This window comes from Pipistrellus hanaki, assembly GCF_964339955.1.
Source record: "Pipistrellus hanaki genome assembly, chromosome: X".
Classification (NCBI taxonomy): Eukaryota; Metazoa; Chordata; class Mammalia; order Chiroptera; family Vespertilionidae; genus Pipistrellus; species Pipistrellus hanaki.
This window is the reverse complement of record NC_140524.1, coordinates 70,500,687-70,515,410: the sequence shown is the minus strand read 5'-3', so window position 1 is coordinate 70,515,410 and position 14,724 is coordinate 70,500,687. Positions and strand designations below refer to the sequence as shown.

The 14,724-nt window shown below is 40.0% G+C and overlaps 1 protein-coding gene across 1 annotated transcript in view; it reads left to right on the top strand.

Moving 5' to 3' along the window:
• Positions 1–14,269, top strand: part of TEX11 (testis expressed 11) — a gene marked incomplete at its 5' end in the record, with an annotated part of 308,295 nt that extends 294,026 nt beyond the window's left edge. Inside the window, 2 exons of the mRNA XM_084869541.1 lie at positions 13,129–13,293; positions 14,168–14,269. Of these exons, the coding sequence (XP_084725667.1) occupies positions 13,129–13,293; positions 14,168–14,239 (237 nt within the window). The 3' untranslated portion in view covers positions 14,240–14,269. The remainder of the gene's footprint in view (positions 1–13,128; positions 13,294–14,167) is intronic.
• Between the last annotated feature and the right edge of the window lie 455 nt (positions 14,270–14,724).

The window sequence follows — 14,724 nt, the reverse complement described above, 5'->3', positions numbered from 1 at the left end:
CCAGTTCCATCCAGGTTCCTGCAAATGGTAACAATTCCTTCTTTTTTATGGCACCATGGTATTCCATTGTGTAGATGTACCACAGTTTTCTGATCCAGTCATCTGTTGGTAGGCACTGAGGATGTTCCCAAATGTTAGTTATAGTAAATTGTGCTGCTATGAACATAGGAGTGCATATATCCTTTCTTAAAAAAAAAAAAAAAAAAAAATATATATATATATATATATATATATATATATATATATATATATATATATTTTATTGATTTTTCACAGAGAGGAAGAGAGAGGGATAGAGAGTTAGAAACACCAATGAGAGAGAATCATTGATCAACCGCCTCTTGCACACCCCCTACTGGGGAAGTGCCTGCAACCAAGGTACATGCCCTTGACCGAAATTGAACCCGAGACCTTTCAGTCTGCAGGCCGACGCTCTATCCACTGAGCCAAACCAGTCCCCGCCATATATCCTTTCTGATTCGTGTTTCCAGTTTCTTAGGATATATTCCTAGGAGTGGGATTACTGGGTTAAATGGCAGTTCCATTTTCAGTTTTTAGAGGAAACTCCATACTGTTCTCCATAGTGGCTGCACAAGTCTGCATTCACACCAGCAGTGCACGATGGTTATTTTTTCTCTGCATCCTCACCAACACTTGTCGTTTGTTGATTTGTTGATAATAGCCATTTTTGCAGGTATGAGATGGTACCATATTGTCCTTTGGATTTGCATCTCTCAGATAACTAAAGACCTTGAACATGTTTTCATGTGTCTCCTGGCCTTCCTACTGTCTTCTTTCGAAAAGATTCTATTTAGGTCTGTTGCCCATTTTTTTTTATATTGGATCATTTATCTTCCTTTTATTAAATTGTATACGTTGCCTGTAGATGTTGGAGATTAAACCTTTATCACTGATAACATTTGCAAATATGTCCTTCCATACAGTGGGATTTCTTGTTTTGTTGTGCTTTCTTTTGCTGTGAAAAGGCTATCTTGATTTACTCCCATTTGTTTATTATCTCTTTAGGTTCCATTGCCCTAGGAGCAGTATCAGTGAATAAGTTCTTTTGCTGCCTGGGAATTCCCCTAGTATTTTTATTGTTTCCCATCTTATGTTTAAGTCCTGTATTCATTTTGAGTTTATTTTTGTGTATGGTGTAAATTCGTGATCTAGTTTTATTTTTTTGCATGTATCTGTCCAATTTTCCCAACACCATTTATGAAAGAGACTGTCTTGGCTCCATTGTACATTCATGCCTCCTTTGTTGAATATTAATTGAGCATAGTGGTTTGGGTTGATATCTGGATTCTCTATTCTATTCTATTGGTCTATATGTCTGTTCTTATGCCAATACCAGGCTGTTTTGAGAACAGTGGCTTTGTAATTCAGCTTGATATCTGGTATTGAGATCCATCCTACTTTATTCTTTTTTCTCAGGATTGCTGTGGCTATTCAGGATCTTTTTTATTCCAGATGAATTTTCGTAGAGTTCTTTTTGGTCTGTGAAATATGCCGTTGGTATTTAAATGGGGAGTGCATTGAATCTATAGATTGCTTTGGATAGTATGGATATTTTAATAATGTTGATTCTACCAATCCATGAACATGGTATGTTCTTCCATCTGTTTACATCTTCCTCTATCTCTTTTTCAGTGTACTGTAGTTTTCTGCGTATAGGTCTTTTACCTCCTTGGTTAAGTTTATTCCTAGGTATTTTAATTTTTTTGGTGTTATGGTAAATGAGATTGCTTTTTTAGTCTCTCTTTCTGTAGGTTCACTATTGGTGTATAGAAATGCCATAGATTTCTTGGCATTGACTTTGTATTCTGCTACATTGCCAAATTCATTTATTAAGTCTGTTAGGTTTTTGATGGAATATTTCAGGTTTTTTATGTACAATATCATGTCATCTGCAAATAAGAACAGTTTTACTTCTTTTCCAATTTAGATGCCTTTTATTTCTTCTTCTGATCACAATGGCTAATATTTCCAGTACTATGTCAAACAGGAGTGGTGAGAGTGGGCATTCCTGTCTTGTTCCTGTTCTTAGGGGAAATGGTTTTAGTTTTTGCCCATTGAGTATGGTGTTATCTATGGGCTTATCATATATAGCTTTTATTATGATGAGGTATGATCTTTCTATTTCCACCTTGTTGAGAGTTTTTATCAGGAAAGGGTGTTGGATTTTGTCAAATGCTTTTTCTGCATCAATTGATATGACTATGTAATTTTTATCTCTCAATTTGTTTATGTGATGAATCACATTTATTGATTTGCAGATATAGTACCATCCTTGCATTCCTGGGATAAATCCTACTTGGTCATGGTGTATGATCTTTCTGATGTACTGCTGGAGCTGATTTGCTAGAATTTTGTTGAGGATTTTGGCATCTATGTTCATGAGGGATATTGGCCTGTAATTCTCTTTCATTGTGTTGTCTTTATCTGGTTTTGGTAATAGGGTAATGCTGGCTTCATAGAAGGAGTTTGGAAGTGTTCCTTCCTCTTGAATTTTTTGGAATAGTCTAAAGAGAATAGGTTTTAGTTCTTCCTTGAATGTTTGGTAGAACTCCCATGTGAAGCTGTCTCCAGGCTTTTGTTTGCCGAACTTTTTGATGACAGCTTCAAATTCTTCCATAGTTATTGGCCTATTGAGCTGTTTAGATTTTTTCTGATTGAGTTTTGGGAGGTTACATTTTTCTAGGAATATGTCCTTCCTCCAGGTTGTCCAGTTTGTTGGAATAGAGTTGTTCATACTATTTTTTAACAATCCTTTGTACTTCTGTGGGGTCTGTTGTTATTTCACCTCTTTCATTTCTGATTCTGTTTATTTGGGTCCTCTCTCTCTGCTTCTTGGTGAGCCTGGCTAAAGGTTCATCAATCTTGTTTATCTTTTCAAAGAACCAGCTCTTGGTTTTGTTGATCTTTTGTACTGTCTTGTTTGTCTCTATGTCGTTTATCTCCGCTCAGATCTTTATTATTTCCTTCCTTCTGCTTATACTGGGCTTTTCTTGTTGCTCTCCTTCTGAATCTTTGAGTTATAGGGTTAGATAATTTATTACCATTGTTTATTTTTCTTTTGCAGTAGTCTTGTAGAGCTATGAACTTCCCTCTCAAGACTGCTTTCACTATGTCCCATAGATGTTGGATTGTTGTGTTTTCATTGTCATTTGTTGCCATGATGCTTTTTATTTATTCCTTGATTTCTCTGGTAACCCAGTCATTCTTTAATAGCATGCTCTTTAGTCTCCATGTGTTTCATTTCTTTGGATTGTTTTATTGTAGTTGATTTCCATTTTAATGCCACTGTGATCTGAGAAGATACTTGGTTTGATTTCTATCATCTTGAATTTGAAGAGACGTTGCCTATGTCCCAGCATATGGTCTATCTTTGAAAATGACCCATGTGCACTTGAGAAGAATGTATATTATGTGACTTTGGAGTGAAATGTTCTGAAGATGTCAATTAATTCCATCTGGTCTAGTGAGTCATTTAGGATTGATGTTTCTTTCCTGATTTTTTGTTTAGAGGACTAGTCTAATGTTGATAGTGGGGTATTAGAGTCTCCTACTATGAGTGTATTGCTGTCAATCTCTCCCTTTATATCCTCCAGGAGTTTTTTGTTGTTGTTGTTGTTGTTGTTGTTTTTTTATCTATTTGGGTGCTGCTGTATTGTCTGTGTATACGTTTACCAGAGTTATTTCTTCTTGATGGATTGCTTCCTATAGTATTATGAAGTGGCCTTCCTTATCTCTTGTTATGTCCTTACTTTTGAGGTCTAATTTTTCAGATATAAGTATTGCTACCCCAGATTTTTTTTCATTTCTATTAACCTGGAAAACCTTTTTCCATCCCTTCACCCTCAGTCTGTGTGCATGTTTTTTTCCTGAAGTGGGTTTCTCGTAAACAGCAGATCTATGTGTCTTGTTTTCTTATCCAATCCATTACCTTGTGTCTTTTGATTTGGGCATTTAATCCATTTACATTCAAAGTTATCATTGACAGGTACTTACCGTATTTTCCAGCATATAAGACGACCCCCTAATTTTACAGTTAAAACATAGGTTTAGGCCTATATTCACTGTATGAGACTACCCCCCACTTCAAAGAAAAGACACTTTGCCGTCAAGATCTGCAGGTAATTTTTGTGCAATTTTGGTCTTTTGCCCCCGATTTTCAGTTGACTTTTTTTTGTTTCAAAAGTCGTCTTATACACCGGAAAATATGGTATTTATTGCCATTATTATTCTTTACCCTGTATTCCTTTTTTCCTTCCTATAGTCTTTTTTTCAGCAGACCCTTTAACATTTCTTGCATTGCTGGTTTGGTGGTGATAAATTCCCTTAGTCATTTTTTGTCAGTGAAGCTCCTGACTTCACATTCAATTTTTATTGATAGCCTTTCTGGATACAGTATTCTTGGATTCAGACCCATCCTTTGCATGACTTTGTATGTTTCATTCCATTCCCTTCTGGAGTGACGAGTTTCTTTTGAGAAATCAGTTGCTAGTCTGATGGGGGTTCCTTTGTATGTAATTTTCTGTCTCTCTTTGGCCGCTTTTAAGATTCTTACTTTGTTTTTGGTGTTTGCCAATTTAATTATAATATGCCATGGCGTCAGTCTTTTGGGGTTCATTGTTCTTGGGACTCTGTGAGCTTCTTGGTTTTGTGTGGGGTTTTTCTTCCCTATATCAGGGAAGTTTTCTGTCATTATTTCTTCAAACAGAGTTTCTATTCCTTGCTAAGTTCTCTCTCCTTCTGGGATCCCTATTATCCCTATTATGTTTTGTTTCATGTTGTCCCACAGTTCCCTTAGGATCTCCTGCTTTTTAAATATTTGTTTCTAGAAGCTGCTCTAATTGAGTATTTTGTTTCACCTTGTCTTCTATCTCACCAATGCAGTCCTCCGCTTCTTCTAGTCTACTCTTGATTCTTTCTATTGAGTTCTTTACTGCACTGATGTCATTTTTCATTTCTTCTTTTTTCTTCTCCATTTCCTCTTGGTTCTTATTCATGATGTCGAATTTGTCTTCCATTCTTTTCATCCACCTTATGACCATTTCTGTGAATTCTTTCTCTAGCATGTTGTTAGCCTCTATTTCATTTATTTCCTTTTCTGGTGATGCCTGCTTTTCTTTCATATGCGGGCTGTTTCTCTGTATCCCCATGGTCTCTCTTCTCTGAATGTCTAGTTATGTAGTTCTCTCCCTACTTATCCCAGGCAAAATCCAACCTTTCTGTGGTGGAGTGTAGACCTCCTCTGTAATTGTGTGTTTGTACCAATTGAGGACCAGTTTTCTGGGGCTCACAGCTGTTTGGTGGTCGCCGCCCCATAATTTTTAATCTTTACCTTTTTTTTTCTTCCTCTTCTTAGAGAATACACTTCAGAAATTCATATAAAACTGGTTTGGTGGTAATGAACTCTTTCAGCTTTTTCTTATCTGTGAAGCTCTTTATCTGACCTTCATTTCTAAATGATAGCTTTGCTGGGTAAATTAATCTTGGTTGTAAGTTCTTGCTATTCATCACTTTGAATATTTCTTGCCACCACCTTTTGGCCTGCATAGTTTCTGTTGAGAAATCAGTTTATGGTCATATGGGTACTACCTTGTAGGTAACTAACTGTTTTTCTCTTGATACTTGTATATTCTCTGTATTATGCCCTTGGCATTTTAATTATGATGTGTCTTGCTGTGGTCCTCTTTGGATTCCTCTTGTTTGGGGTTGTCTGTGCTTTCTGGACTTGTAAGTCTATTTCTTTCACCAGGTAGGGGAAGTTTTCTGTCATTATTTCTTCAAATAGGTCTTCAATATCTTCCTCTCTCTTTCTTCTGGCACCCTCATAATTCAGATGTTGGTACATTTTTAGTTGTCCCAGTGGCTCTTTACACTACCTTCTTTTTTTTTTTTTTTTTTTTTTTTTTTTTTTTTTTTTTTTTTTTTTTTTTTGCTCTTCTGGTTGGGTTATTTTTGTTTCCTCATATTTTAAATCTTTGGCTTGATTGTTGGGATCCTCTAGTCTGCTCTTGGATCCTGTGTATTATTCTTTATTTCAGTCAGTGTATGCTTAATTTCTGATTGGTCCTTTTTTCATATCCTTGAGGGTCTCACTAAATTTCTTGGAGGTTTCTATAAGATTCTTGAGCAACCTTATAACCATGGTTTTGAACTCTATATCCAGTTGTTTGATTTCTTTCATTTGTTACTTGTTTCTTTGTCTCTGCATTTTGGCTGCTTCCCTGTGTTTTTTTTTTCTCTCTGTACTGGGTAGCTGCTAAGTCTCCTTGAGTTGATAGAATGATCTTGTGCGGTAGGTTTCCTGTAGGACTCAGTGTCTCAGTCTCCCTAGTCACCTCAGGTGCAATCTCTTGGTGAAACCCTTTGTGGGCTGTGTGCACAGTTGTTGTAGTTAAGCCTTGATTGCTGTTGGTATCAGTAGGAGGAATTGACCTCTAGGCTAATTGACTGTGATGACCAGCTTTATCTACACTGGAAGGTTTGTTGCACAGGAGATACTCTTATGGGGCAAGACTTGCTTCAGTGGTGTTTTGGTGCTCACTGATTCTACCCCTTGAGTGTGTCTCTTATGGATGTGAAGATTTGTAATCTGGTGTGGTCTCATACTGACCACTGGGTACACTGGGTCTTGCATCTCCAAGGAGGTGCAAGGTCAGCCACTGTCTGAGGCCACCCAGCAGAAGCTACAGAGACATCTGCAGATTATTCCTCTTTGTACGGGGTTTGGAAGTACCCACAGGAGGCTCAGCTGTGAAGCAAGGCAGGCTTCTGCTGCCAGGCTTTGGGCCTTCTTTTGGAAGCTCTGGGACTCTCTGACCCAGCTGCAGTTTGACAGGTTTCATGCAGAGAAAGGTCAGTCCATTCATATGCAAAAGCCGATGCACATAGCTTGTGGGGTGTTGTATATTGAGTGGGGCGGGGTCTCTGGGAATCACCAGGGCAGAGCAAACAGCAATGGCTCCCAGTCAGCCCTGCATTGGAGAGGTCCGCAGGTCTCTGCGTCCTGAACCCCCATGCAGAAACAATGATCACTGTGAGCACCTTAGAGAGGAAGCTGCCTTCATGTTCCTGTCCCGATGCCAGACAGTCTAGTTTCTCCCCGTATGTGTCTGGGACCTCCAGTGTCTCACCTGGAACTGGAGTTCAGTGCAAGCGGGAGCTTGCATCTCCCTTCCCGATTAAAAGAGCAACACATCCATGTGCCAACACTTTCTGTGCCTCCGCATCTCTTACCAGTCTCAATGCTCTTTCTGCACCTCTCTAATTGTGGAACTTCTACTCAGCCAGCTTTTCCACAGTTCTGGGTGGTAGTTGTTCTGCCTTTCAGTTGTAATTTTGATGTGGTTGTTAGAGGCAGCAAGTATAGGTGTTTATCTATGTTGTCATCTTGGTTCTTTTGAGCCAGTTGCTCTTAAACACCAAAATCTTGAATATGGCCCACAAGGCCTTGGATGCCTGTCTGAGCTCATCTTCAGCCACTCTTTCCCTTACTCTTTGCACTGTTAGCCACACTATCCTATCTAATAAAAGAGTAATATTCAAATTAACCATCACACTCACCAACCAATCAGAGCGAGTATCCAAATTAACCTCAACCAAGATGGCTATGGACACAGAGAGCAGGAGGGAGACTTGGGTATCCCTGGCAATGGAGGAAGTCAAGCTTTCCACATACCCTGGCAGGCCCAGGCTTCCACTCAAGGCTACAAAGTTTTAATTATAGAAGGTAAATAAATTCCAACAGAAATGACAGCAGCCATGGAACTGGAAGTGCAGAAGGCTAGGGTTTCCCCAGGTGATGGAGGAAGCCAATCTTCTGCAGCCCTGGCTGGCTCAGGCCTTCACTCCAGGCTACAAAATTTCAATTATAGAAGATATATAAATTCCAACAGAAATGGCTGCCGCCATGGAGCAGGCAGGAAGCTTGGCTCAGCTTCAAGTTACAAAGTTTCAATTGTAGAAGATAAATAAATTCCTGATACCAGGACCTCTGCTTGGGTCACCAGGGGGTGTGGCTGGCCTGCAAACCACCACAGGCCCTTCGCCCAGGCCACCCCATTCCCCAAGGGAACCCCCACCCTGATCTGGGACACCCTTCAGGGAAAACCAGCCAGCCCCCACCCATGCACCAGTCCTCTATCCTATCTAATAAAAGAGTAAAATGCAGATTGACCATCACTCCAACACACCATATGGCTGACCCCATGTGGTCAAAGATCCTGCCATTATGTGGACACAAGATGCCACCACAAGATGGCCAGCAGGGGAGGGAAGTTGGGACTCACCAAGCCTGCAAGGGAGAGCTGTTGAGAGGGACCAGGCCTGCAAAGGAGGGCAGTTGGGGGTGATCAACCCTGCAGGGGAGGGAAGTTAGGGGTGACAAGGCCTGTAGGGGAGGGCAGTTGGAGTCAAACAGGCTGGCAGAGAGCAGTTAGGCGTCAATCAGGATGGCATGGGAGTGGATAGGGGGTGATCAGGCTGGCAGGCAGAAGCAGTTAGGGGCAATCAGGAAGGCAGGCAGGCGAACAGTTGGGAACCAGCAGTACTGGATTGTGAGAGGGATGTCCAACTGCCTGTTTAGGCCTATCCCACTGGAATTGTGTCTAAATGGGCAGTTGGACATCCCTCGAGGGGTCCCAGATTGGATAGGGTGCAGGCTGGGCTGAGGGACACCCCTACGCCCATGCACAAATTACGTGCACCGGGCCTCTAGTACTCTAGAAGGTCATTAATTACCACCTTCTAGACAAATTTAATGGCCTCTTTCTTTTCCCTTGCCTTCATTATTGACCACTGCCTCCTTACTGAAATTATTTCTTACTTTTTCCTTTATTTTCTCATCATGCTGGGTGTCTTTTTCCTCTTACTGCCAAACTATGAATGTTTCCAATATTCTTTTTTTGTTTGTTTGTTTTATGTTTCCAATATTCTTTGGTCTTTAGCTCTCTACATTCTATACTCTGTCCTTTAAGTAAATCAGTTGGCATCAACCATCAACTGAGTTCCAGTCCATATCTGTAAACAGCCTAGGTGATATCTCCAAAGTTAACTCTATCCCAAAATGATTAAAATAAAACTTATTAGTATCTTGATCCTGTATCCCCAGAAACATTTCTTTCCCTTTCTTCTTTCAGTGCCATCAGCAGTCTCTCGGCTATTCTATGTACTTTAGAACCATTTTCAATGGTCCTAGCTTATAGTACCTATATCAAGTAAGTTACCAGGTTCTATTATTTCTTACATGTCTCCATTTCCATTGACACTATTTTAGTTCTGACCCTCATCACTTCATCCTTAGACTCTTAGAACCCAATTTAAACAAATCTTGCTGTCTGTGTTTTCTTTCACTCACGTCTGTTCTAAACACCACTGGCATTTAAATCTTATTAAAGCTCCAATTTCATCATATCACTTCCCTTCTCATAAAGTTTCAGTGACTTTTAATTACCAGCAGAAGAAATTCTGAGATCTGTGGCTTATGATGAAAAATCCCTTACATTCCAGGCCAACATTTCAAAATCATATTCTACAAGATGTTGGTAAAAATCTGCATACCCTGGATTAAATGAAGTTATATAGTTTCTTTACTATAAAACTTCCTAAAACTTTTAATGAACTATTGTGCATTACAGTGCTCCAAAAAGGTTTATATAGAATGCAGTATTTCCAAACCATATTTGACACAATTATTATGACCATCTATTAACATTTTTTTAGTCCTAATGTTCTAAGAAAAAGCATTTAGGAAATACTGAGGTAGCCCCCTCCTACATTTCTAGTCTTATTTCCCATTAATTTATTTACATAAATTGTCTGTGTAAGCCAAATAATTATTAGTCTCCCTGAGATATGCTCACTCTCAAGCACAATCCAAGTTTTTATTTATTCTGTTTTGCCAATATGGAATATCCTTCTCTTTCTGATGTCTATATATTTATAATTTTATTTACATAATTCATATATCTTAAAATTCACAATTTCAAAGTATACAATTCCATTGTTTAGAATATTCACAAAATTATACAACTATCACCAGTGCCTAACTCCAGAATATTTTCATCAACCCAAAAAGAAACCCCATAACTATTAGCAGTCATTCCCCATTATCCCTCCCCCAGACCATGGCAACCACCAATCTGCTTTCTATTTCTATTTGCCTATTCTGGACATTTCATATAACCCTTATATATCTAGATCCTACTCATATACCCTAAGACTATATTTGTTTGTTCAGTCTTTCTTTTATTATTATTATTCATTCAATTATAATCACAACATTGTTAGACACTGCCAGGCTGTGAATATGTAAAATAGATGATACTTTGCCTTGAAGAAACTCCCAGCCTAGTAGAAGAGATAGATAACACCGTGTTATAAGTGCTGTTGTACTGCTGTGAACAAAGTGCCATAGGAACAAATTGGTGGAGATAATAACTTGTGGAGAATCAAGGAAAGCTTCACCAAGTAGTTGCATTTGACCAGATATCGATTAATTCATTCATTCGTTGATTTATTCATCCAGCAAACATCTATTGTGCCCCTATCATGTATCAGGCACAGTGTTGGATTCTGAGTATACAAAGATGAACAAGACAAATTCCTATGCCTCAAGGATATCAACAGTCTTCAGGAGATAAATTATATAAATAGTTTCAAACAACCTGATAAGTTGTATTAGAAGAATTTAATACTTGGTATGGTAACAGAGAGATAGGAGTTACTAACTCTTTGTGAATTTGAAGATAAAATAAAAGTTTACCAAGTGGACAAGGGGTTGGCATTTCAAGCAGAGAAACTAGACGTCTGACTGTGCCAGCCTAAGCATTCACTGAAAGAGAATGCTTAATGCCTATGTTGCTCTGACTAACCCTTAGTTATAAATCTTGTGTAGTCTCTTTATATGAAGATACCTTGTCTCCCCAAAGGCACTATGTGTCCTTTAGGATAAGAGCTTTATCTTGTCCCTCTTAGCATCCTCATTTTCATAGTGTTTTATGCATTGTGATTTTTAAAAATCCTCATCCAAGGATATGTTTTTAGTCATTTTTGGAGAGAGAGGCAGGGAGATAGAGAGAAACTTCAACTGGTTGCCTCCTGTACATGCCCAACTGGGGATCAAACCCTTAACGTGGGTTTGTGCCCTAACAGAATTGAACCCATTACCTTTCAGACACTCCCACCAACTGGGCCACACTGGCCAGGGCCATAGTAATTATTTTTTAGATCCAAACTAGTGAATTACAGCTGAGACAACATTATTCACATTCTCAATATCATCGACAGCTATTTCCCCTTCCAACAACATGAGACCTAGTGTGTAGATGAAGAGCTTTAACATGGAATGAGCACATGGGTACTCTCTTTGTAGTTCATCTCCTGTACAAGAAATAAGAAAGTTGCTCCCTAAGATTAATCCTCTTCACTATTGCAAAATCTTATACTCATCCATGTTAAACACACTCATAGGGAAAAGGGACCATCTTAGAAATGTACCCTTTGTTCATAGCCAGGTAGATCTTATCAACACTAAATATTAATATTTATTTTTAATTACATTTAGTTGATGTTAAGTAAAAACAGATTACCCTCCATAACCAATTTTTGCCTTAAAGGCAAGAACTGAGTTTTCCTGGAGAAGGAATTCTGTCTCAAGACTTTCACATAGAAGTCCTGCCTAAGTTTCCAGCCTGCTGGACTGCCATACAGATTTCAGACTCAAGATTGCAACATCAACTCTTACCTGAATTCATAGCCTGTTGGCCTACCCTACAGATTTCAAACTTGCCAGTCCCCATAATTGTGCGAGCCAGTTTATTAAAATCAATATCTCTTCCTCCTTCCCTCCTTCCTTCCCTCACTTAATAGATTCAATAAAACTGCTTCTTAACAACCTTCTCTGAAAATTAGAGGATTACAGGTAGGTATTAATGAGATAATTGACTGAGGACAGGACCAAGGGGAGTCCCAAACAAAATACAGATTTTTCTCCTGCTTAAGGGAGACCAGGACTCAGTCCAGGATGTCCTAATTGCTTCTTTGGTTTATGTCACTTCATGAGTTCTTGATCTGGAGTATTCTACAGCTGACAAAGCTTCAAAGTGCTCTTCTGCTCTCCGGGCACACACGATGTCAGCAGAGCACCCATTATTATTTTAAAAATATATTTTTCATTTATTTCAGAGAGAGGGAGAGGGAGGGAGAGATAGAAACATCAGTGATGAGAGAAAATCATTGATCAGCTGCCTACTGCATGCCCCCAACTGGGGATCAAGCCCATAACCCAGCATGACCCCCTGACTAGAATCTAGCCTGGAACCTTTCAGTCTGCAGACTGACACTGTAGCCACTGAGCCAAACTGGCTAGGGCAAGTACCCGTCCTATCTAATAAAAGAGTAATATGCAAATTGACCATCATTCCAACACACAAGATGGCTGCCCCATGTGGTCAAAGATGGCTTCCCCCATGTAGACACAAGATGGCTGACACAGTGGCCAGCAGGGGAGGGCAGTTGGGAGGGACCAGGCCTGCAAGGGAGGGCAGTTGGGGGCGATCAAGCCTGCAGGGGAGGGCAGTTAGGGATGACCAGGCTGGCAGAGGAGGAAAGTTGGGGTCAACCAGGCCTGCAGGGAAGGGCAGTTGAGGGGGACCCAAGCCTGCAGGGGATAGCAATTGGTGGGGACCAGGCCTGCAGGGGAGGGCAGTTATGGGGTGACCAGGCCTGCAGGGGAAGGCAGTTAGGGGCAAACAGGCTGGCAGGGGAGAAGTTAGACATCAATCAGGCTGGCTGGGGAGTGGTTAAGGGGTGATCAGGCTGGCAGGCAGAAGCGGTTAAGGGCAATCAGGAAGGCAGGCAGGCGAGCAGTTGGGAGCCAGCAATCCTGAATTATGAGAGGGATGTCCAACTGCCCGTTTAGGCCTGATCCTACTAGTCGGACATCCCTTGAGGGGTCTCAGATTGGATAGGGTGCAGGCTGGGCTGAGGGACACACACACCTGTGCATGAATTTTGTGTACGGGGCCTCTAGTTATTTAATAGCAATGGATGCAGCACTGATATAGTCAGTGCTACAATTATTGTGATGGTATACCCACTGTTCTTGGATTTCAGGAAGGCTACCCAGAAACGGAGATTCTCTGGCTAATGATGATGTCCTGGAATATTGGAATATATATGTATGGCAAGAGAAAGTATGTATCTGCTGAAAAATGGTGTGGCCTGTCATTGCGTTTTCTTGACCACCTTGGCTCCCTCAAGAGAATCTATGAAACTCAGGTGAGGAGGAAGAAGCTAGAGGTGGATGGCAGGACTCATGGCAGAGAGGTTCTGTCTGGGCTCTCAGTAAAGATTCAATGCTACTTTCCTTGGCCAGGAAAGGTTCTTGATCATCGTACCTTTTGGTGGTTCCACAGTACTGTAAGAGTTAGAGGATGGTAAACAGTAATTTCTTAGAGTGAAAACCAGGAAGGATGGTGAACAAGGGGAAACTTAGGGATAGCAAATGAAATCTAATTAAAAGGAATACCAAGAGTGGGCTATGGATACGTGCATCACTGTCAGTGCTAGTGCATGCAGGGAAGTACTGGCCTCTGAACAAAGACTGTTTAAAAAGGTATTTTCTCCAGGAACTATTCTGAGTTGCAGACTTCTAGGCCATTAAACTAACCAGGAGAGGCTTTAGTAGAGAAAAAGTCTTGTTACCAAATAAGAGCAAAGGATCATTTATGCTTTAGGTATCTTCTCCCTTATAATAGCTGTCTGTCTCTAGAAAATGGGCCTAGTATGAATAGGGTACCTCTTCCCCAAGAGTGTACTATATTTTCTTCCCAATATGGCTCAGGTTACAGGGGTGGGTAATGTCCAGCCCGCAGGCCACATAAGGCCCACAAAAATCATTTGTTCTGGCCCTACCAAGGCAACTGAAGGTGGGACTTGAAATTCAATAAATCTAGGAGCTTTTTTTCATGGCAACATAAATTTATATTAAATGAATTATATTAACAAAGGATGTTATAAATATCCAATGGTCCTTGGTAGGATAAAGGTTCCCCACCCCTGAGTTAGAGTATCATGACATCACTATGGCTTGGGGAAGCTTTCTTACATATCCTTTCCCCTCAAGAAATCTATTTGCTATTCTGTTTTCCAGATAAATAGTCTCTATAGTGAGCTGGTGGAAGCATTACATAAAAACAAGGATTCAGTTTTTTATGAAGAGTGATAATTGCTGGAATAAGCCATATGAGTAGGCCAGCTGACAGCAACTGAGAGAAGATGCATGGTCCTAACACTTTGAATATCTAAGTTATTGTTAAACTTTATCTTACATTTTTGTTTCTGATTTCTCAGGCCCTATTTTCATGTGGCTAAATAACATGTTCTAAAATAAAAGCATTTTGACTCTTAGCACTGTGACCAGCTTATTTCTGAGGGCAAATGAATTTTCCAAAGTGCTAAGAATTATATATTGAAGTAGTCCATGTGAGAGCAAGATGATTCATGTCCCATATGAACAAAAAGAGAATATCCATCCCATTCTAACACAGGTTGTCTTTTATTCCAGAAGTGCTCAAATTCCAAGTACCAGAAGATAACAAGGAACCACAGGCTCTTCATGAGAAGGATCTTCATGGTCCTTGGGCTCAGTGTTAATTGGATTCATGAAATCTCTCTATGACATGCTTAAGCATTGATTGTCCAGTCTCT